General features: G+C 29.2%; 2 protein-coding genes and 1 non-coding gene across 3 annotated transcripts; 1 reads left to right on the plus strand and 2 right to left on the minus strand.

Annotated features, from left to right (window-relative positions):
- Positions 1 to 692: 692 nt before the first annotated feature.
- LOC123296524 (sensory neuron membrane protein 2) lies at positions 693 to 25,413 on the minus strand. The gene is made up of 8 exons (XM_044878034.1): positions 25,263 to 25,413; positions 20,135 to 20,292; positions 19,481 to 19,634; positions 18,571 to 18,834; positions 17,118 to 17,532; positions 2,199 to 2,320; positions 1,361 to 1,489; positions 693 to 866 (listed from the first exon to the last, which is right to left on the minus strand). Exons 1-8 carry the CDS (start codon positions 25,386 to 25,388, stop codon positions 693 to 695), a joined length of 1,542 nt encoding a protein of 513 aa, XP_044733969.1. The 5' UTR covers positions 25,389 to 25,413.
- On the plus strand, positions 1,543 to 1,615 carry Trnaa-agc. The gene has a single exon. It is a non-coding gene; the product is annotated as a tRNA-Ala (tRNA).
- Positions 6,276 to 9,909, minus strand: LOC123296513 (mucin-5AC-like). Its single transcript, XM_044878004.1, has one exon. It carries the CDS (start codon positions 9,885 to 9,887, stop codon positions 6,732 to 6,734), a length of 3,156 nt encoding a protein of 1,051 aa, XP_044733939.1. The 5' UTR covers positions 9,888 to 9,909; the 3' UTR covers positions 6,276 to 6,731.

Raw genomic sequence — 25,413 nt, forward strand, 5'->3', positions numbered from 1 at the left:
TGGAAACTTTTTTGAAGTTCAATCACCGATTAATTTTACAATTAACATTACTATGACTTCTTCCATAAGGTACTGTAATAAAAATCACAATTTTTAAATGAAATAATTCAAAATTTTGCCCCGTAAGAGGCCCCAAAACTGTGTTTATTGTGACCAAAGGACATTGGATATCGTATATTCAACAAAATTGTGAATAAATTTTATTATTTGCAGTATTTAATTTGTTTGGTAGATGGCATAGCTAGTATTATTGTTACTTTATTCAAAATTACATAACTTCTTCTTAAATCAATGCATTTTATTTCTTAACAATTACTTTAAAACTATTAAGGAAAAAATTAATTATTTTAAGATTAATGTTTTTATTTTCTTAGGGAAAATTTTGTTTGATTTCAATCATTATTTTAAGTGATTTTGATTAATTAAAATGGTAATTTTGAAAACCTGAAAAGTGAATTAATATATTGCCTAGAAGCAGTGTAAAGATTAAATGACTTTAGGGTATTATAAAAATTTGCAACAAACGTAGAATAAAATTTAATTTTATTGAAAAATAAAAAGTATATTTAATAATTAAATATTAATTATATTATATATACATTTATACTATAAAAATATTTGTATATCTATATGATATACAAAAAATGTATTTCTAAATTTTGATAATAAAAAATCTTAACATTAGTAGGTACTTAAACTGTTTGTGAACTTTGTCGTCTCTTAACAATACAAAATGATAATCCACCAACAACTGTTAATACGGCACCAAAACCTATTAAACCCCACTTGACATAATCTAAAAGTTTTACAACATTCAAATAATCTTCTTTTAATTTATTTATTAATTCATCATTTAATTCCACTCCCTGAAACAAATATTTAAATTTTTAAAATGGTCTAGAGCTATTAAACTCGTTAGCAAATGAAGAGGTGCAGAAATTTGAGAGATTGTTGTCAAAATCGTATTATTTGAAAAACCTGAAAGTTTGTTAAAGTAAATATGGCTTTGAAATTGAGCAGCGAGTATCAACTTTAACATTACTAACACGCATAAATTTAAGTCATCTTCTTTCATAAGTCGAAATTTTATTATTGTCGCAACCATAAGCTGTTTTATAGGTCAACACCGAAATTTATTTAAGAAATCTGTAGAAAGTGTTTCCCAGAGAGCGAAATTTTTAATTCTATCCTAAGGTTGTCATTAAAGTATGTTTGTGATAAAACAAAGTTTTTTGCGATACATATTTGTAAATAAAAAACTTTATAGATAAAATTATGCACAAAATAATTTTTCCAATCAAAAATAAGTACTATAAATAAATCTGTTATAAAAATAAAAAAAGACTTTGAATAAACTTACTTCATCTATCCATAACATTGGTACAATTGCTGGCTTTAGATTTTTAGTTTGTTTCTCAAATAAACTTATTGGCCGAACAAACATATTAAATTGTACACGTTTTGTTCCTCTTAAAGGTGTTCCAGTATCCTTAAATAAAAATAGTTTCTTATAATATAACAATACAAGGTGATTATCAACAAGGGGGTGTAGCTCAGATGGTAGAGCGCTCGCTTAGCATGCGAGAGGTACCGGGATCGATACCCGGCACCTCCAAAAATTTTTTTTCTTTATATTAACTATTTGGATGTATTTTTAACAGTAAAATCTTTTTAACCGACTTTTTAACAAACAAAAAAGGAGGAGGTTATCAATCCGACTGTATTTTAAAAAAAAAAAGTTTGTTGCTTCAGAAATTTTGACTGGGTGAACCGATTTTGATGATGCTTTATCTATTTGAAAGCTAGTGCTTTCCTCGTGGTTCCATTTCATTTTGATTGAGTTCTGATAACGACATCCATGAGAAAATCATAAAAGTCTTAAATTTGCAATAAGTATGTTATTAATAAATTATTTTTATATTTGGAGTCGGTGTTAGCCAAGCTAATGTAAAAAAACTGTTCTGTCAGAGTTGGCTGACACCGACTCCAAAAATAACAATAATTTTAACTACATTATATTATCGTTATTTTTTTACTTTTTAGTGCATTTTAATTTGTTTTGGAAAAGTTGTTCTTTTGAAGTCGGTTTTATTTATTCAAAAATTTTTTTAATTAAACCCAAAATATTAATCATGGACAGCAAATAAAAGATGACTTAGTGGCTGTTATAAAAAAAAATTTAATGTATTACTAATTACCGTTTCTAAATCCACAAATGTAATATGCTTTTCTGGATCAGGATTTAAATTTTTAACTGTATTTTTGGTGTAAAAAGGATCAGCCTTATAAAGATGAGGTAATGTTAGTATAATTGGAGCTCCTATAAAAAATAAAATTTATTATTGAATTTAAACAAAAAATTATTACGACCAACGAGTGTAAAATGAAAAATGACTATTAAAATTATTTTTTTCCAATTCTTGCTTCTATAATATGTAATAGAAAATATCAGATAGAGTGATATTAATTACAAAAATGTTGTCTGCAATTTGCATTTTATATTGAATAATTTTTAGCCCGCCTGTGAAAATTTTGTCGGCGATAGAATTGTTTGGCATAACTTTGCAAACAGCCTTTTGCTCTAGATCTTTAACCACTTGAAAACAATTTCATGAAAATTGGTAGAAGTACTTGATCAAAACGATGCGTACTATACTACTTACTATTACTTGTACATCACTTGCATTGGGGAAAGGGAACCAAGGAACATTGTACTCTTGGTACTACATCTTACCCTACATATAGTATGTTCTTGACTTACGAATATTTAATGTTTTATTATTAAAAATAATTTATTGTTGTTTTTGTTTCATAAAAAAAAAATCACGATTCTTTTGAAATACAACTTCCTGAAACTTTTTTCAATTTTTTGTTGTTGTTAAATTTTTATTTTATAGAGATAAAAATTATTAAACGTATTTTACCTTCGAATCGAATTAAAGTATTTTACCTACTAATTTTGATTCATTTTTTGTGCTGTCAATTTTTCGCTAGCTATCGCTTAATTCCGGAACCAGGATTCCAAATTTTTGAAACCAATTAGAGCCAGGTTAATTTTGATCACAAATTTGAAAAGACTGATCCAAATTTAGTAGGATTACTAATTGTGATAGAGCACAATTAAATTTCTAGGAATCTGATGACGTCATAATGTTAAAAAATTCGATTCTTTTGGTAACACTGGCAAATTGGATCCGATCTTATTGCAATTTTTTTTGAACCCCACTAATTTTGGGTCATTCTTTTCAGCTGTGATGATTCCTTTTCGCTAGTTTTCACTTATGTGCTTAATTTCGAAACCAGCATTCCACATTCTGGGAACCTATTAGAGCTTAATCAATTTTGATCACAAATTTGAAAAGTATGGCCCAAGTTTAGTAGGATTACATACTTAGTTTAACAAAATTGGAGCATACTGAACAGTAACAGAATGACAATAAAATTAATGGGGCGACCAATATGTCAATATCATTTCGTTTATATAAAAATAAATGCTTTAAAATAACATCCTATACACGCATTGTCGATAAACGCTACTAATTAAAAAAAAAAAAAATATATTAGTTTGTTTGGTGTCAAGGTAAAAGCTATTAAAAAGCTAGCTTCAGGCGGCAGATCAATTGAAATCAATACTGGTTTCAGGTTAGTAACTTAATAATGTGCTAATTAATGGTTAAAAATCAACAGAAATATGGAAGTGTAGGTAGACATAGTTTTGGTTTTTCTTTTTGAAAAAAATCTTGCACAAAGTTTGATGTAACTACTGACACTGCGTATATGACCATAGTAGTTAAACACGCAGTATAATATTTAAAAAAAAGTTTGATATAAAAAAGATATTTTCGTCAACTGTAGGTCACTAAAATAAATTGGCTACTTTTTTGGTATGTTATTTGGTCCCCCTAAAAGAGAGTGAAACAACGTTTTGACAACTTTTTGTTCTTCAAATTTTTCGGACTTGCAAAAGGTAGTTTATAGTATCAAGGAAAACAGCTTTACATTGCGTTTGGCGATTTTAGTTTTTTTTTTTTTTTTTTTTTTGTAAGATTTTATTGGAGTATCAAAGCAAAAATGGAAATAGAGTTAGGAAATATATATAAAATTTTGGAACTCTCTTTTGATTCGTCTTGAATTTATGCTAAATTCCCCCAAGATATCTGTGAAAAAACTAAATCACCAAAACTAATAATTGAAAAATCGAAATCAAAGTTAAAACTCTTTATATACCTATATAATATTACTCGACACTTTCAATTTCAAATTGCAATTTTAATCAAAATTTATATTAGTTAAATAGTTAAATATTTTCTTACAATAAAAACTGATTTTTTTTCTTTTTCAAAACTTTTGCCATTTTTTATCAATTTTTTTTTCTAAATGATGCTGTAAATGTAAAACCTCTTCAAGACTTGTATATTTGACATTTTACAATTAAAGTTAAAATTAATATTAATTTATTACATTAAGTTTAAAATAATGATTATTTTGTTTATATTTATACAATCAATAATGGAATTAATTATGGAGATAATCCTATGTGTGTAATAAGTGGAGTTTTTATATCTGGCTGATTTTAAAAAAGGCTTTCAGACGAAAGATTATATCATGATCGATGAGTAATTCAAACTTTTTCATATGTCTAGTCAGCCTTATGTACATATATTTTTCTTAATGAGTAATTTTATTTATTAACATTCAGTATTCTTAGATTAATTATTGAGTCACAATTATAATTTTGAAATTGGACACATTTTGTTATGAAGGGAGAGAAAATATCGACATGTTTATCATTTTATAATGTCTCCTGTATCAATTTCAAGTCGATTGTCTGTACGATTTACGATAAATTAATTATTAAAAACAGCCCTTTTTACATGGTGGTATAATAAGAAGTCGTAATAAATTTTGGTTTTTTAGTCAATACCTAAATGCTATTAAAATGTTACCATTTACACAAAAAAAATTTTATCAATATTCCTCAAGTTTTAAGTTTTTCTATTTACTAAGTATCGCACTGACTAACCGCAGCAAATTTTGCATAAAAACCATCTTTATTAACCCCCCAACTAAAAAAAGGGGTGTTATAAGTTTGACCGCTATGTGTGTGTGTCTGCCTGTGGCATCGTAGCGCCTGAACGGATGAACCGATTTTAATTTTTTTTTTGTTGTTGTTTCATTTGAAAGGTAATTTAACGGAGAGTGTTTTTAGCTATATATTTCAAGTGCGAGCTTAGGTTTCCGTAACCGAAAAAACTAAAAAATTGGCGAAGATCTTCAAAATCAATTCAGTTTGAAAAAGGCATGACATACAAATAATTACTATGGAAATGAATGGCCAAATAAACCTGGTTCAATTCATTTCGAAAAGTGAAATGGTAAAATAATTAGGTAATATAAAAAAATAATTCAAAAGAACAAAATCAACTCAAATATTTCCATTTCAATTAAAATATTTCCAAAAATTTGTCCCAAAAAATGATAGGTCTCTAAGTATCCTTTTCATCTCATCTGATGTCCTTGACCATCACTTTGATATTGATTTAAGAAAGAGTGTTATAAGTTTAATGTGTTTATCTGTGCGTCTGTGTGTTTCTCAGTGGCATCGTAGCCCCTAAACGGTCGAACCGTTTTTTCCAAAAATTGGTTTACAAGCAATAAATCGCATTTGTCATGGGCTTTTTAAATTTTGTAAATTTCACTTGTTGTTAGTTTATTACAAAAGCGGAATTATTTTGTGGGTAAACTCAATAAGTTACATGTAACAAAAAATATTTTATATATTTTATAAAAATTAGGTCATACTAAATCAATAGAGAAATAATGTTTAAAGTTTTGTATCTATAAATTGTTGAGGAACGATAAGGAATACATATCGGCTACATAGTCTTAAATATTGATTATAATTAATTATTGATTATGTTTAACTAATAATTATTACACAGTCTTAAAGAAATACACTTTCACAAGGTATTATATAAATTAACAAAAAAATTAAAAATAAATGAAGTTAAAAATAAAGATCCAAGTTTTATTCGTGGATCCTCCCTAAAAAACTTAAAAACAAAAACACAAAATTAGCATAAACAATCAATTTTGAATAGAATTGATTACACCACACACTAACCTTGATAATTATACCCTTAGGTTATTGTCTCATCTATACACACACGAAACACAAAATAAAATTTATTAAAAAATATTAAAAAACTTCAATTTCTAAAAATAAACTATTAATAAATTCATAATTTCAATAAATCTTTACAGATTTAACCACTATCAAATGTTTTTATTGCTCATTGCAATTCATAATATTAAAGACCACTTTATTACCTAGAAAAAGCTGTTGTCACTTTTTGGAGTATAATAAATCAAGACTATATTATGCATTACAAAAATTTCCATGATAATGGAAAAAAATTTGAAGGTGACATCACTTTTGTTTAATAACTCCTCTCTCCTTAAGGATTGTAACGTTGGAGTATTTTTCTTTTCACTTTCCTTCTATTTTTAGAGATGGTATCAAAAATAGCTTTGGGGAATTTTTTAACTAACTTAAGTTATATGAATAAAATCTTTCCGTCTTTTTAGGGTAAAAAAATCTTTTTAAAGAACTTTGTGGGTTCCCCCGACTAAATTTTATTACTATTTCGCCACTACGCACCGTAATCTTTGCACTAAATTGATTGTCAAAATTGATTTTTTAAGTGTTAACTGTCATTTCACTAAACTTTCTAAGCTGCGAAAGATTTTCTTGTTGTCACTACACTAGGTTTTATTGTGGTAGTTCGGGTAGTTGGAAAAGTTTGCCTTCTAGTTGTCAGAGGTTTTTGGGTTGTTGTGTTCCATACCGTCGATCGCGTAGAAGTTTTTTGTGAAAATCTACTTGTAATCACTCGATTTCGATTTGTGGTGGTTGGAGCTTTTGTGGTAGTCGAAAAATATTGGTTCCATCTCGTAGAAGGCGATTTTGTAGATACTTTTGAAGTGGTTGTAGGTGGTTTTACTGTCGTTGAGGTCTTTTGAGTGGTCCTTTCCAAAAACTGCTCATAAAGTGATTTTGTAGAGGTTGAAAAGCTTTGCGTAAATTTTTGTGTTGTACTGAAGCGATTTCGATCATAATTTGAAGACGCAAGTGTGGTTGGTTTTAGAGTTGTTCTACTCAAGTAATAATCCCAATTTGATTTTGTTGTAGGAGTTGAAGCCGTCGAAATCGTTCCAAATGGTTTTGGGGTAGTCTTTATTGTAGTAGATTTTGTAGTTGTCCTTGGAGTATTTGTAGAGAAATAGTTATTCCATAATGAATTTGTCGAAGATTTTGGAGTAGTTACTGTTGTTTTCGAAGTATTTCTTATTGTGCTTAAGGTTGTTGATTTCGTGATTACAGGCCTAGTTGTCGGTTTTACAGTTGATCTTGGAGTAGTGGTAGAGAAATAATAATTCCATATTGGATTTGCAAACGTTGTAGATTTTGGAGAAGTTAGCGTTGTTTTTGTAGGTTTTGAAGTTGTTGTAATTTTTGTGGTTGAAGATCCAATTCTTGTTTTTGGAGTGGTTGTGGAGAAGTAATGATTCCATACAGAATTTGTAGATGTTAGTGGTTTCGTAGTCGTTATTTTGGACGGTTTAAGTGTGGTATTTAAGGTTGTTGATTTCGAAGTTGTGCTTTTAAAATATTGATTCTGAATTGAACTCTTAGTTGTGGATTTTGTTGTAAAAGTTTTTGGAGTTGTACTTCTAAAGTATTGATCCCAAATGGAGTTTGTAGTTGGTATTTGAGTGGAAGGTTTACGCGTTGAGCTTAAGGTTGTTGATTTTGATGTTGAAGGCTTAGCTGTTGTAGTTGTAAAATATTGATTCCAAATAGCATTTGTAGTTAATTTTTGCGTTGTATTTGAGAGAGTTGGTTTTGTAGTTGAAGACTTAGTTGTTGATTTTTGGATTGAAGGTTTAGATGTTGTACTTGTAAAATATTGATTCCACACAGCTTTTGTAGTTGCTTTTTGTGTTGATCTTGAAGCTGTCGGTTTGGTGGTTGACGGCTTAGATGTTGTACTTGTAAAATATGGATTCCAAATAGCTTTTGTGGTTGATTTTTGTGTTGATCTTGAAGCTGTCGGCTTTGTGGTTGACGGCTTAGATGTTGTACTTGTAAAATATGGATTCCAAATAGCTTTTGTGGTTGATTTTTGTGTTGATCTTAAAGCTGTCGATTTTGTGGTTGACGGCTTAGATGTTGTACTTGTAAAATATTGATTCCAAATAGCTTTCGTAGTTGATTTTTGTGTTGATCTTGAAGCTGTCGGCTTAGGTGTTAACGGCTTAGATGTTGTACTTGTAAAATATGGATTCCAAATAGTAGTTGGTTTTTGAGTAGAAAATTTTTGTGTTGAACTTGTGGATGTTGTCCTGGTTATTGAAGACTTAGGTGTTGTGCTTGTAAAATATTGGTTCCTGATGAAATTTGTGGTCGACCTTTCCGTTGAAGAAGATGGTTTTGTATTTGTACGATAAATATTCTGATAATAGTTCAAATCTGTTGACGGTTTCTTCGTAGTGCTTGTAAAGTACTGACTCCACAATGGTTGTGGAGTTGTTGTAATCGTAGGAGTTGATGTTTTTCGAGGAGGTGTATTATATTGAATTCCTTGTGAATTTGTTCTCGGTGTGGTAACAAAATCACGCTGATTAATAGTGCTCCTGGATTTTTCATTTTGATTCAAACTATTTTGAGATAAAATGTTTTTCTTGGTTACAGGTGGTTCTTTTAGCAAATATGTTCGTCCATCCCTTCGCTCGATATAATTATATACAAGATCATTCTTGGACCAAACGGTTGTACTAAATGGTTCTTCCGTCGTATACTCATTTTCATAAGATTTTGTGGTAATTCTTGACTTCGAACGACTTGATAAAGTTGTTAATCGTTGTGTTGGTCTTCGAGTTTGCGGCCTTCTAGTTTGTGGTGTTTGAGTTCGTGGCCTTTTAGTTGTGGTGTCTGAATACAATGGTAAAGTAATTGTACCATCTAAGAAAATATTTGTAATTGGTTTACTTTTGTCGTAAGGAATATATGCCTTAGCTTCCGACGTTGCAAATTCGCTTAGTTTTATGTCAAATGGTGGAATTGTAACAGTTCCATCAAAGAATATATTCGAAAATGGTTTTGAGTATGGTTTAATTTCATTGTATTTTGGTTGTCTTGTATCGAATTGATTCAATGGTTTGATTGTAACAGTTCCATCTAAAAATATGTTCGAAAATGGTTTCGACCTTGAGTATGATGATATTTCATTTAATTTTGGTGTGATTGGTTTTATGGTAACTGTACCATCCAAAAATATGTTTGAAAATGGTCTATGCACTCGTGGTTTCTTTGCTTTATGGGCTCTCGAACTTAGTGTTGTTGTAATTGGTTTATATTTTTGAACAATGTTTACATCGTCATCGAAACATCCTTCAACATACTTCTGGACGTGATCCCCTTTGCAATGGTAAGGATATACAGCCCAAGCATTAAATCCATTTCCAGATAAATGTTCATGCTCCTGATATATTCGTTTAATACATTGGACATCATCCTCGATATCATCATCTTCAAATTCATCGCATGATGCATCACAAGCTTGTCCTCTTCCTGGTGGCGAACACCAATACAGATCACTAATTTGAAATAAGCCATGATCCCCGCTCCCATCACCATTTAAACGTCCAACGGCTGCTGTATTAAAACTTGATTCATGATTAGCAATGCAAACCCAGGTGGCAACTTGCTCTTCTGGTATTTGATGAAGGTCAACTAATTCTCTAGCTAGTTCGCATCTGTCGTATATTTTTCCTGATGTGATGCTCAGTGATAATAAGATGATGTAGTAAATCTTTAACTCCATAACTGTTTGATGTATACTAAGAAGTAATTGATTCATACTGATCGTATATATATGTTTGGATATTTATATAAGGTCAAAATTATACGTGCGATGTTAGTGACCTAGGTAAAAAACTTGTTGCGCGTTTTTATTTTGCGCAATGTCTTCAGTGTAGTAAAAAAAATCATTAATAAATCACAAATCAAGAAGTTTATTATAATTTTTGAATATTGGTTGGTATTAATTAATAGTATTGTATAACTTGATTTTAATTAATATTATTAATATTCATTTTAAAGTTATAAATTATAAATATATGTCTTTTGTTACACATTTCTTTAAACTTTATTAATCACTTTTAGGTAAGATACATTCTTCGTAAATATTGCAAATCCGATTGACAAAATTAAGTACATCTTAACAACGTTGGAAGTACTAATAAACGCCTGTTATCATTTTTGGGCTGTACCCAGGCCTGTGCGCTTGAGAGGGTCAAAACCGTTTCCATTGAGAATTTCTCTGCATAAATTTGAATAAACAATAAAGTTCTGTAAATGCACATATTTATGAGACGCATTTCTGTTGACTTGTCAGATATCTATGCATATTTTGACCTCGGTACATTCTTTGATTTAGTCTTTTAATCGAGCTTAAACAAAAACCTGGTTTTTGGCGAGGCCAGGCAAATATTTTCAAAATAATGAGCTATATTTTCGATGAATACGACATAGAATTGCAGAAGTCAAGGTTCGCGACATAACAAACTCAACGCTCGAATATATAGACTAATTTAATTTAAGATTATATATCAATTTGTGAATCATTGTAATATTTTATCAAATTTTGCTTTTCTGTTTCTCAACAAAATGCAAAAATTTAATTGCTCGCCCAAGAATCTTCATCAAAATTTTAAATTTAAAAAATTCACTCGAAGCACTCAATATTTGCAATAAAGATGATGCTTGAAAAAAAGTGTCGAAAAAAGGGTTTCTTATTTTTATATACTTTATGACCAAACGTGATGAAAAAATTTTTGAACCGCTCTCTTGGATAATTTCTGCGCACGGGCCTGGCTGTACCATTTCATTAGCTAGCCGAAACTATTTTATACGAAATGAACTTTGAGGCGCTTTACTTGTATGGTTGCATCTTCCTTAAAGTGAACACCAATATTTACATTTGCACTTTAATTAGAAAACATTTCACTTCACACACAAAACAAAAATTTAATTTGGAAAATCCTCTCAATTCGAAATTAAATAACGCACATTTTTCTTAATACTACTTAAATGAAATTCATTATTAAATCAGTATATAATTAATTTACTATTCAATTACTGATTACCTATGTAAATTTAATTTTGTTATGTAAATGATGTTTATGTATATACATATGTAGGTATACATCTTTTTACTTTTTTCTTAATTTTTAAATTTCTCTTATTTTTATTTACTAAGAGGCTGTATACAAATTATAGGTATCTTTAATTTAAATTTGGGATAAGTAAGTGATAAAAAATTGTTCATATACCGTAAAATTCGTACAAATATATCAAAAACTCATTTTTTTAAATTTTTTGATGGTATTAAATCAAATACACAATTCAATGAAACTCGCTGGTGGTCCTTCGAGCCGGATTTCTTTATTTCCTATTACTTAACTGTGGCTAATTTTATTTTCTAGAGCTAGTCTATTGACTGTAACCACTGACATCTCAGCTACCAGGGTGGTGTAGTTTTTGGCCTTCCAGGGCAGTAGCAATAGTGAATAAATAACAGAAAAATATTGAAAAATTTATTTTCTTTTTTCTTTTTAAAATAGAATGTAACTACCAAAAAAGAAATTGAGTAAATATTTCACAAATTTTTCCAAAATAGTGTTATTATCACCTAAAAATTATTATTCTGTTTTATAAAATGGATTGTCTACATATAAATTGGCTAAAATACTATTTAATACGTGTTGCAAAAGCTGTTAAATCGGAAATAAAAATAGCACTAATGCAATAAAAAAATTCCAAATATATATTTCTAACTATTGTGAAGTGGGAAACATGAACAACGGAAAATTTATAGTTAATAAATTCAAAAATTTCCAATTGGAAGTGGTGTCATCGTAGTTGTGTCAGACTTTTCAAGTGTCTTTATATCTGTGCGTTAATCGTCTAAAACCTCTTCAAGAAATCCAGATATCATATTTTAACATTTGGAAATTTTTCAAAATTTATTATTTATTTTTTTGATTATGCAAAACCTTTTGAACTTCTGTTTAAATAAGGGAAGGTGAAAAATTAAAGTTATATCTAAAAAATGAAGTTAAAGTCTAATTAAAAATGCAATAAATTATTATTTTTGCTAAATAATTAGATAATCAGATAGTGTCAATATCTATAAAAAATAAAACAAAAATCTCTCTTCGATATTTATATAGATGTTGAAACGTATTTTCGGTATGGGCTAAAAGCGAAGGGTTTAATCTAGCTTATTTCTACCTTTCTTCAAAAAAAATAACTTGTTCAAAACATGTCCAGTTAATTTTTTGTTATTACAAGTTTATTGAACTACAATAGTAATATGGAAAACTGATTTAAGGACGTTTATGCGTGTACCTGTTTTGCTATATGCGTTCATAGGGAAACAGTATGTAAATTTTAAAGAATTTTAAATTAGTAGAAAATAGAAATTTTTTTTGAAATTCTATTAAAAGTTTAAATAATAGTTAACTGGTAAAAGTTTCAAGTATGGTTATCGATATAATTTTTGAAAAATATCGATTTATATTTTCCATTTAGTCTCATGTTAAACCTTACTTTTAGTCACTTTTTAAACTTAAAATTTAATGAAATTAATTCGATAACAGGATATTTTTCCTGTTTTAAATCATAGAAAATCATTTAAACTATCGCTTTATCATATTGTTTTTAATTTCTCTACTAATATCGTTGACGCATGAACGTCCTTAAAAGATCTGCAGTTTTTTTAAGTTTAATCACAAAACAGTTCTTGAGCATTAGGCCTCCTACGATACACAAACATATTTTTGAGTAATTATGTAATTGAAACCATTAAAAAAATATTTAATTTCTGCCGGATCCAAATACTACGATGCCAGTTAAGGGTTAAATAAAAGTGGAAATGAAATATAGCATGAACCTACCAGGTAGGCATGAGTTGTCTTTGAAGTCGATTAAAAAAACAAGACATTATACAAAACTTTCTTTCAATAATTTATTATTTATACCATGTATATGAAATATATCAAGGTATATTAAGTTTAGTCCCAAGTTCGTAACGCTTTAAAAATATTGATGCTATGAACAAAATTTTGGTATAGGTGTTCATAAAATCACCTAATTAGTCCATTTCCGGCTGTCTATCTTTCTATCGTCTGTCGTCTGTCCGTCTGTCATCACAATTACTCAAAAACGAAAAGAGATATCAATCTCAAATTTTTATAGCGTGCTTAAGAAGTAAAAAGTGAGGTCGAGTTCGTAAATGAGCTACATAGGTCTTGGGTCCGTAGGACCCATCTTGTAAACCGTTAGAGATAGAACAAATTTTAAAATATGGTCCTTATAAAAAAATAAACAACTTTTGTTTGAAACATTTTTTCGTAAACATCACTGTTTACCCATGAGAGAGCAAATTATGCAAAAATTGTATAGTAGGTATTATATGGAAATATCAGTTATATATGTGTGACATGTATGTATGTGTAATGTGACAGAGTAATCAAGACTGTCTATACATGGTATTTCAATAATTAACTCAGTCAATTGTTTGTTTTCACTTGTTAATTATAAAATTAGCACATCATTTTTTTTATACTTCGGATAGCATGGTGGTGCATCTTTAATTGAAGGTTAACAACATATGATTTAATAACAAACATTATTTTTATCAACTGTGTTGTATTATAAAAAGTATTTGCATTTAACATTTTTTCCCTCCAAATATTTTTACGTTGTAAATTGTAATTAATAATAAAGATGTTTTTCATTATCTATTAAGGAAATCGATATTGATAATAAATCTGTTTGTTTAAAACATAACTTTGTCTTTTGTTTACTTGAAATAAAATCTGAATTGATAGTAAACGCACGGTCCGGTTATCAAAACTCGGTTATCGTTATAACGCAGTTTTAAGTAAATGAGAACTTTACCAAGGAAGAAATTCTTGTGGATTGGACCATTTGCAAACCAAGACTGATCAAGTTTTAAATTTAATCGAAATAACATCTTGTAAAATATGGATGTCAAGACTTCGGCCAAGCTCTTTATAAAGTTGAGGCTTTTTAAAACATTTTGTTGCTAAAATAATACTTAATAATATATATTTACTTTCCATAATTTGTATTATAAATACCTAAATAATTTCCCTGGTGAGCGTACGGGTCCTGACAATCCTTTTTAAAATTAAAAACCTACAGGTTTACGTTAGAAACTGCTTGCTTCAGAATTTAAATACCCAAATACTAGATTTGCTTAGAGTACGCAGAAACAGTTAAAATAATCACATATTGACAAATTTTATATTTTCCAAATTTATATAATGCCCTGGGCAAAAGTTAATGAGTCAATTAAATTAATGAGAAAAATTATAGAAATGACAACTTTTATTCCAAGAGAATATTAATTTTATTTAAAGGTTGTTAAAATTAATGAGAACTATAAAAATCTCTGATATAAATCGCTTCTGTCAATGACTCAAAGCGAAATATCCACTTTTATTAATGTTAAATAATTTTTTGGTAATTAATTAATCGTAAAACGCAAAAAAATATGTACCTTTAAGTATAAACAACTGAAATATTATTTAATTTGTGTTGTAGACTGAAAATTAATGAGGTTCTAAAGGGGGAAATTTTTTTCAAAAGTATAAATATTTCACACTGGTGATAGCTAGCGAAAAATTGACATCACAGCTGAAAATAATGGTACCAAATTAGTGACTTTCAAAAAAAATTCCAATAAGATCGGATCGGAACTTCATGACGTCATCAGAATTCAAAAAAAATTAATTTTGCTCTATCACATCAAAATTTTATCCAATTTTGATAAACCTAGTATGTAATACTACTAAATTTGGGCCATACTTTTCAAATTTGTCAAAATTAATCTAGGTCTAATAGATTTCCAGAATGTTGAATCCTGGTTCCGAAATTTAGCACATAAGTGATAACTAGCGAAAAACAGACACCACAACTGAGACCCAAAATTAGTTGGTTTCAAAAAAAAAAACCAATAAATGATTAAATTTGCCTGAATTATCAAAAATAATCGAATTTTTGAACTTTATACTTTATTTATATACTTTGCATGATTCTTTACTAACTTTTTGTTTTACGTATAAAACATACGTTTTGTTTTGCGTCTCTATTTCTTATGCGCCGTTGGCGGGTGCCTCCTTTGCCAAGCCCTAGTTACGAGCCTTTAATCATGTTAGTCAAAAAATTTATTAACGTTATTTATACATACTTAAACCATTTATAAACCTCACAAAAGATTTAAGAAAATGGAAAAATTTAGAACAAAATCAACGGAATCCTAAATTAAATCTAATAAAACATGTTTTAATTTTTATATCGATTTATGACGACACTTTTTTCTTATTTTTTTTACCTTCAAAATATTTTGGGTTCAAGGAATTGATTTTTATTTTATATAAATTTTATTGATTGAAAAACACGATAATCAATTAATTGTTACTTCCATCATTGTTAATATCGTCTGGGTATTCGAGTAGAAGATTTTTCAATTCAAGATATATTTTTTTGAGAGAGGCTTTTTATATATATTTATACGTCAATAGGTATCTTAAATAATTATGATAATTAAACTTTTATTTTTAAGTTATTTATCAATAATTTAAATTGTCTTAATCCAAACCTATTCAAAGAATAAGGTACAAAGTACCTATAACTTTATTTATAATTGTTAAATGGAATTTTTTGATTTTATCGTCCAAGATGTTGGAAACAAAATATATTTTATAAATAAAATTTTTATCACTTGGTTATCCAATAATCGTGGTAGACATGCATATAAAGCCAATTTTTAATCCACCAATTAAACATTAAGCTTTTTAAATTATTAAGGATTAAAAAAATGCTCTATAAGATCTTAAGATCTATTTCTCTGGAAATTTAAGTTAATTTATTTTGTGATGTAATTTAATGTTTTCAAAATTTTGTTCCCATTTGAAACTTATTTGACTATGAGCCCATTATAAAGTTTCTATGCTTCATTTTATCTGTTTTTTGGAGAATCAATAAAGGAAAGTTTGGCAATAAAAAGAAATGAAAAGCGAAGACAATGTGATCAATTCTACCGCCCCATTAATTATAATTGCTCACACTGTCACTGCCTGGATTCGAACCCGAAACCTAAGTCTAAGTTAACAGACGGTTAAAGTCTAACGCCTTAGACCGTTCGGCCGCTTAGGCTCTTTTTAATAAATAGAAAAACATTTTCAAAATTTTTGTTTGAGCCAAGGTTATTCTGAAAAATTTCAATAAACGTAAAATATTATTTACAAATTAGTCTACAGAAATTTTATAAACCACAATGTCTGACATAATTTTTCAATACTTTTATTCGAACGTCATATTCATATAATAAGTGCCTACCACAAATGTTTTATAATAAGTACTTATATGTGAACTATAATCGGCAAATCTTCATTTTTTTTCATTCACAGACTGTTTAATTATTGTTTAATATTACGAAAAATTCACGTGAAATTTCTTTCATAGAATCGTGTTCAGAAATGTATGGCAGATGTATCTCAAGTATATTGAAGTGTGGACAGGGCTTATGCGTATAGTACACTGCAAATAAATCGATGCTAGCTAAAAATAACTTAGCATAAAGTTTCTCTGTTTGGGAGTTCAAAAACTTAAAATTTTGAAAAAATTGTTCGAAAAGAAAGATTTTTTAGTCACGTTGAGTGATTTTTATTATAATAGTTTTGGTAGGGAGTAAAAACTCTAGTTTGATGACGTCATCGTCACCTCGGAAGCGACATTCAAGCCACATGACATACATACAATGTTACCTATATTATCACAGCGTTTACCTATATTATCACATCGATTTGAATGGTATTCTTGAAAGACATTTCGGTATCAGTTTTGAGACTCCAAAAACTAAAATGGTTTGACTTTGAAATAAAATAAAAAGAAAAACACTAGAAAACCTCGATTAGAAACAAGAAATGGAATAAATAAATAATATAAAAAATAAACTCACCATGACAACTGTACAATTCTAAAGCACCATACTTCGTACATGATTTTTCGCCAAACATATCACTTGTTTTATTCAAACAATAGCATGCTGTTCCTGTTTCGTTGCAAGGTGGTGCAAATGATTCATCTGTTAACGAGTACCGTGATCCTTTAATACCTTTGTATGTTATATCTTCACCAGCATATTCAATATCTACTCGACGACATATATCAGGATGGTATATCGAAAAAATATCGTCTTTTTTAATTAATGGTGGAAATATAACTGCATCTGTTCCATAAACTTCACTACAACTATTCTCACCGTTCCAATAATCCGTATAATGTGAGAAATTAAAAGCAGTAAATTGGCCAGTTAAGTGTACATCAGATTCGCCTGATTTCACCGTGAAATATCCATCATTCTTGTTTTGTTTCTATAATTATATGTTGCATTAAATCAGTGTAAAATAGATTATTATAGAAAATATACAAGGTGTCTCTAAAAGGTCTTTCCAACGTTCTACACGAAATAGCAATAAGCTCAAAATAAGTCGAATTAGTTAAACATGCCCTAGTAAAACTGGCTCCGTTTTGGCGCTATACGCTTGAAGTTGCAATTTTGAAATCTTTTTTCTTCCATAGCTTGCGCACGGATAGCGCGATTTTGATAAAATTTGATGTCGTGACACTGTTTTTCCTTTTAATTTTAAGCAGAACAAAATTTTAGAACTGATGAACTGACTATGATAGCAACTATCCAACACTAGTTATTGGGTGGCAACTACCCAATAGTGATAGTTGATAACTCGATAAGTATAGCAATCTTAGGAAATTTCTTTAGTGGATTTTTTTTTTTTGGTAGAGGTTTGCCTAGACAGTTTCATCTTATTCCAAAAATTTTTACTAATTATTCTCTTCTTCTAATTTTAATTTGTACTGCTTAGAATCAACAAGCAAAAAGTATTATTTGTAATTCAAATTTCAGCGTGCGATATCGCCGGAATAGATTTTTTTTTTTGGTAGAGGATTGCCTAGACAGTTTCATCTTATTCCAAAAATTTTTACTAATTATTCTCTTCTTCTAATTTTAATTTGTACTGCTTAGAATCAACAAGCAAAAAGTATTATTTGTAATTCAAATTTCAGCGTGCGATATCGCCGGAATAGATTTATTTAGAAACTTTTGACTTTACAAACAGAGATTAGATATGCAAATTTTGGGCTGATCAAATGAATACTGTTAACCCCTAAATAAGGGACGAAATCTTCTCAAATTGTTTCTAAGGGGCAGAAAGAGTTTCTAAAAGTGGTTTTTAAGGAAGCCTGAAATCACCATGGATTTTTTTAAGGGTCAAAAAATGTTGGAAATGATCTATCTCGGAAAAACCCTTTCAGTGACCACAGAACTTCACCTAGTACCTGGAGTTTAAATTTATAGTTTTAAAAATAATAATTTGGGGTTGTTTACTTACATGTTGGAAGAATGTAAACAGATAAGAACCATCTTTCTGCTTAACAACTTCTTTTGGTGCAAAACTATTAATCATGGGACAAACAAGTTTCGCATCTACCCCTTTTCTTTTTCCACACATACGGTAACCACCAAATAACTGTTCATGTACAGTTGTTTTAACAAACACTGTTGTTTGATTTGGAAATATTGAATTAAAAGCCCTTCTAATTGAACCCGCTAAGTTCGTTAAAGCTGGCGTATCTTCCACAATTTGTAAAAGTGCCTGAAAAAGTAATTATTCTGAAATTCTAAAATAAATCAAGAAGACTTAAAAGTTATAAAATATGAAAAAAGGCAATTTTATTGAACTCTTGTAAAACCTAGGCTTATATCTACTCGTCATACTAACATGTTTTTATATGATCCCCTGAAGCAATATGAAAGAACATAAAACATTTGAAACGAAAACCTGAAACCTATCAGTCAGAAATGTTATGCCAAAATTTTATATAAAGCTTGGAAGCGTACCAAAATTTTAACAATCATTTTACAACAAATTTAAAACTACTCGAAAGCTATTTTTCTTGAAAAAGTTTCTGTACGAGCTTTTTGAACCAAGATATTTGATTTAAGAGATTAAACAAACTTTCGAGGGGTCTTAACAAGTTAGTTGAAAAAAAATTTTTTAATATTGTACGCTTTAGCAATACTCATTCAATCCTCCGTACAAAGCGGCAAGGATAATACATAGAAATTTCTGAGCAACAGGTTCCAAGACTACAAAGTACAAGTTTCAAACGAGCTATTGTTGTTTCAATGCCGATGATTTGTCGTAAAGAAAAAACAAATTTCCTACAAGTTAGCGGTTTTTATATAGTAGTGTTTTTTTAACTTTTGTAAAGTATCCTTTTGATACAAAAGATGCTTACATTTAAAGGTGTATTTAACATTGTTATTTCATCTGTTTCTTTCAGAGGTGCCGAAGCTTCAGCATCAAATTCATATAACTGTCGCTCCAAATATGTATATTCGTTTGATGTCTCATTGTATGTCACAGATTCTGGTATTTTTTCACGTTGTTGCCTGAAAATGTTTTTTATCATTAAGTATCTTATAAAAGAAGGGTCAATTCTATTAGGAATTAATATTCAAATAATATAATGCAAATAACAAGTGAAAAGTTGCCGAATCGAAAAAAAAACGCTAATGTAGAAACAGCACACAAAAATTTTGGATTTGGAATGGCACTTGTGTATTATTTCCCAAATTCTAACAGAATCCACACTCAAATTTAAAACGTAAGTCTCAAATTTTTTTGTACACTCAACTTTTTGGGAGCGCCCTTAAGCATTATTTTAGGTGGTTTTTAAGAAGACTTGGAGAATACTAAATATACATTCGAATATTGTACCCAAATTCATTGAATATTTCGATTTCAATTAGTTTCGGTTAGAAAAATAATTTTCGGAAATATTAAATAACAATGAAGTTCCAATTTCTATGTAATGAGCTTTTAAAAAATTTTATTTTTGCTATTTTTGCTATTGTTTAAATTTTTTTTAGTATCATGTTTAATTACGTACTTGTAAATATATGGTCCTTTTTGTTCAACTTCAATCTGAGCACCGTTATGTGCTTCATCTGGATTTAATATGTGAAATAAATAAACTTTGAAATTTAATGGTATTGGAGTTTTCATCCATCGATCAAATTGTTCTGTGCCATTTTTAAGTATAACATTCTGTAAAATAAACAAAAAAGTTTGTATAAAGATATTTTTTAAAAATAATTTATTTTGTACAAATACAATAATTATTTTCAAAATTAATACACTAAGGAAAAAAACGACACTTTTCTTTCGAGAAAAATACATACTATTTGCAGATATGTAACTTATTTATCCTTGGTTCTCTTGGATTATATCAGGATTAAATTTAAGATTAATATTTTTTACGTTTAATCTTTAAACTTTTTTTCTATCTCTAACGGTTTACAAGATGGATTTACAAGATCCAATTGACCTATGTTACTCATTTACGAACTCAAACTCAATATCTCGGTTTGTGTTTGAGTTATCGTGTCGGCGGACGGACAGATAACCGGAAATAGACTAATTAGTTGACTTGAAAACCTATACCGAAATTTTTGTAGCATCAATATTTTAAGCGTTACAAACTTGAGACTAAACTTATATATCTTGATATACACATATTTCATACTAGCAAATACCCACCCGCTTTAGACTACCACGTTATAGCCCTCATTTATCCTCCCTTTTGTTCACAATTTTATGGATTTTAAATTTTCGGTGGGGAACTCTAACTTTTTTGAAAATGAAGTTTTGTCCATGATACTCGCTGACACTGTAACTCTCTATATAGGTCCAATCATTAAATTAACCTGATTTTTATGCTTTTTGGATCAAAATTACCCCATCCACTGAATTTCATTAAATTCCAAAACAAAATTTTTTTTCTCCATTTTCTCGATTTTTTCAAAGGGGTTCCCCTTAAAAAAATTGCAAAAAATCGAAAATTTTTTTTATCTCCAATTTCGATAAAACTCAGTACATAAGTTAATTTTGACCCAAAAATTATAAAATCGGTTGCATTTGATGAATGATCGAATAATTTTTGAGATTCGGACTAAAATCGATCTAAACATTACGATATCTCAGGAACTCTGCATTGTAACTTGATTTACATAAAATTAGATTAAATAAGATTGATTGAAAATCAAATATCAAACTCTATCAAACATAAACAAATAATGTTGTTATAATTTCTTATGGCGCATATTAAACTAATCTTTAAAAAAATTAATTCCTAAATAATTTGATAATTGATTATCTTTTGAAAAAATAAATGCTTCTACCGCTTTTCAATTATTAATATTATTGTTGTTAAAATCATTAATTAATTTTATAATTAATTTAAATTGTTAAACTACTTCAAATGTATGTTATCAGATTAAAATATTATTTATGGACATAACAACCACACTTATTAACATAAGGTGATCGTTATGCTTGATCAATGCACGTGGCGAAGAAAGAAGGAATTGCATCAAAATATAGGGGAAAATGGGACACCTTCATACAGCAGTGGGTACTGCTAAATATCACCCCGTACATTTAGTTATTAAGAGCGGTAGGTAAAAAAAGAAGATGACAAGAAAATTCAATAGTAAGCAATTTTCGAAGGCGTGAAATTTTCGTAGGCGGGAATTAGTATCACATCCAATATTGACCGATACAAAAATACATTAGCTCTTGTTTCTGAGTAATCTTTGAAGCTACTCCCATGCAGCTCCAATAGACAATTTTTGCAAACTTAAGCATGCAGATTTAAAATAATCTAAAGAAAGCTATACTGTACGTTTGTGCTTCTTATACGAAGTAGCCCCTTTTATCCCATACAGAATAATTATATTAATTTTTTAAACAATATTGAAGCTATTTTTTTGATAAACGAAAGGAATTCGATTTCTAAAGAACAAAAGAACATATTCTACTTTATTAACAAAATTTAAAGTACGAAATAAATTTAATTGTAATAGTAATGAGCGTACTGCGCAGGGTAAGGCAGATCAAAAGAACACCTCTCCCCCTCCTCTCCGCGATAAATATGTGTTAATTAACATTATTAAGTATTTTTGCATTAATGCCAAATACTGTAGAATTTATAAAATTTTTAGACCAAAAATTTTTGAATCGCTCCCCTATTAAAAAAAAACTTATGTTGTCTCCTCTCTAGGATCAAAAGCTGGGTTCGCTCATGTTAACTATTTAAAATTATTTTGTACTTTTTAGTTCATATGTTAAAACAACGAAGTTTTTATATTCTGTACCTATATATGAAACAGAGTATGTCTAGTTCCAAGTCTTTAACGCTTAGAAATATTGTTGTTACGAAAAAAATTGGTTCATAATGTCACCTAATTAGTCCATGGCTGTTTGTGTATCCGTCTGTCCTTCCGTCCGTCAACACGATAATTTAAAAACAAAAAAACATATCAACATGAGTAACACAGATAAATTGGGTGATGGTCAGTAGAACCCATGTTATAAACCGTAAAAAACAGAACAAATATATTTAAATATAGGTAAATATTGTTCCTTATAAAACTTTTTTTTGAAATTTTTTTTGTGAATATCTTTGTTTTCCCGTAAGGGCGCAAATTAGGGCAAACAATTAGTATATTTTCAAAAAAAGAAACTCTCGAAAGAATTGAAAATAAAAATAAATCACGGTCGAAAGGATACCATAATTGTGTTGGTTGAATGCATTCAATACTATCTATACAGAGAATTACAAAAATTATTTTTAAACACATTACTATCGCTTGTCGTTTACAAGAATTTTTAGTGTTTCAATTAAAGATTATAATTATTAGCTTCGACAATTAACAGAAAATGTGACCATGGAATTATCACAAACTAGGTTTTACCACTAATAAACATTTCACAGTATGGAAAACGATGACTCAAACTTAATTACATATGATTTTATACACGCGTAGAATATTTTAGAAACTTTATGCTAGATTTGACTCTCTTGAACACTTCCTAATTTTCAGTTTCGTAAGTTCCCTATCTCTAGGGTGTGAGGGAGACGCCCTTATGGTTAGGTGTTAAATCAAAAGTCCTGAAGGTCCTTGTTAAGTTTCCCGTATAAAGTTAAACCAATAAAAATGTTATATGATTTATTTAGTGTATAATATTTAATAAAAGTCTTGAAGAGTATATTTGTTATTAATTTTATTCTGCCTGGGAAGAGTCATCTCTTACTAACAATCGACTTTTCCTGTAACATATCGAAGGATACAAAAGTAAAAACACGACTAGAATGAATAAAAATACATCATTTATTACTAGCATAATTCTGAGATTATCGAATTACAATGAACATATTTTTATACCATGTATATATGAAATATACATAGTATTATAAGTTTAGTCCCAAGTTTGTAACGCCTAAAAATATTGATGCTACAAAAAAAAAATTTTTATAGGTGTTCATAAAATCACCTAATTAATCCATTTCCGGTTGTCCGTCCGTCCGTCCGTCCGGCTGTCCGGCCGTCCGTCCGTCTGTGGTCACGATTACTCAAAAATGAAAAGAGATATCAAGCTGAAATTTTTACAGCGTGCTTAGGACGTAAAAAGTGAGGTCAAGTTCGTAAATGAGCAACATGGGTCAATTGGGTCATGGGTCCGTAGTACCCATCTTGTAAACCTCTTCTCAGGCAGAGTCATCTCTTACTAACAATCGACTTTTCCTGTAACATATCGAAGGATACAAAAGTAAAAACACGACTAGAATGAATAAAAATACATCATTTATTACTAGCATAATTCTGAGATTATCGAATTACAATGAACATATTTTTATACCATGTATATATGAAATATACATAGTATTATAAGTTTAGTCCCAAGTTTGTAACGCCTAAAAATATTGATGCTACAAAAAAAAAATTTTTATAGGTGTTCATAAAATCACCTAATTAATCCATTTCCGGTTGTCCGTCCGTCCGTCCGTCCGGCTGTCCGGCCGTCCGTCCGTCTGTGGTCACGATTACTCAAAAATGAAAAGAGATATCAAGCTGAAATTTTTACAGCGTGCTTAGGACGTAAAAAGTGAGGTCAAGTTCGTAAATGAGCAACATGGGTCAATTGGGTCATGGGTCCGTAGTACCCATCTTGTAAACCGTTAGAGATAGAATAAAAGTTTAAATGTAAAAAATGTTCCTTACAAAAAATAAACAACTTTTGTTTGAAACATTTTTTTGTAAACATCACTGTTTACCCACGAGGGCGTTAATTAGGTACAAATTTTATAGTATGTATTAATATAGGAATATCAAAGTGAATATCTTTTGTTATTTACATGACGTCAAAAAAAACGATTGCGCATCAACACTTGCGCATTATATGAGAATATCAGTTAAATATGTCAAATATGTATGTATGTGAAATGTGACAGTTATCAACACTGCCTATACATGGTATTTCAACAATTAACTCAGTCAATTGTTTGTTTTCACTTGTTACATTTCATTCCAAATTTTTTTCAAATTTTACATGACAAAATGAACAGTATATGCCAGGATCAAAGGCGTAATCCACTGACCAATGTTTACAGACGAGTACACTTAGAACAGAGCTATAGAACAAAGTTCATTGTATATAGATTAACGTAGAATAGTGCCACTAATACGCCTTTTTTTTTTTGGTTCGGGCCTAATGGCAACCAAATTGACAAATTCTTTATTTGTTTTAAGCATTCTAAAAATTTCCATGTCAAAAAGTAACTAACAAGTTAATCAATGAATTTCACTTCTGAGACTGCTGATAATTATAATAAAACAGGTTAAGATATAGTTCCTGTTTATCCGTTACTATAAAAGAGTTTATAACCCGATCATCTTCAAAATAAGTGGTCAACCTCGGAATATAACGGAATAAGCTAAATTTTTGTTCAAACCTTTATTTTGATAGTAGGTACAAATGTTGTATCAATTCACAAAAATTGATTTTCGAGACCTTTGACCCTCAACATCTAAGGACGCGCACCCGTGACCATATGTGACTTTTGTACTATCGAAATAAAGGTTTTTACAAAAATTTAGTTTATTCCGTTAGATTCCGAGATGAAAGCCTAAAATGATTGGGGTATTACTATACTTAATACAAATTAGCAAACTTACCAATTTAATTTGTCTTTCAACTTCCATTGGAAATACAACCCATCCTAAAACAACCGCTACTATCACAAAAATAACACCAAATACTCCTGTTGTAATTGTACAACATGGTTTTGAACAACAACCCATATTTAAATAAAATAATTAAAACTGT

This window comes from Chrysoperla carnea, chromosome 3 (assembly GCF_905475395.1).
Source record: "Chrysoperla carnea chromosome 3, inChrCarn1.1, whole genome shotgun sequence".
Lineage (NCBI taxonomy): Eukaryota > Metazoa > Arthropoda > Insecta > Neuroptera > Chrysopidae > Chrysoperla > Chrysoperla carnea.

Coding starts and splice junctions, on each gene's coding strand:
- LOC123296513 (XM_044878004.1), bottom strand. CDS start 9,887: ATGGAGTTAAAGATTTACTACATCATCTTATTATCACTGAGCATCACA.
- LOC123296524 (XM_044878034.1), bottom strand. CDS start 25,388: ATGGGTTGTTGTTCAAAACCATGTTGTACAATTACAACAGGAGTATTT. Junction 2,321..17,117: donor AGAATTGTACAGTTGTCATG/GTGAGTTTATTT, acceptor TATTTTTTATAG/GAGCTCCAATTATACTAACA. Junction 867..1,360: donor CAATGTTATGGATAGATGAA/GTAAGTTTATTC, acceptor TATTTGTTTCAG/GGAGTGGAATTAAATGATGA.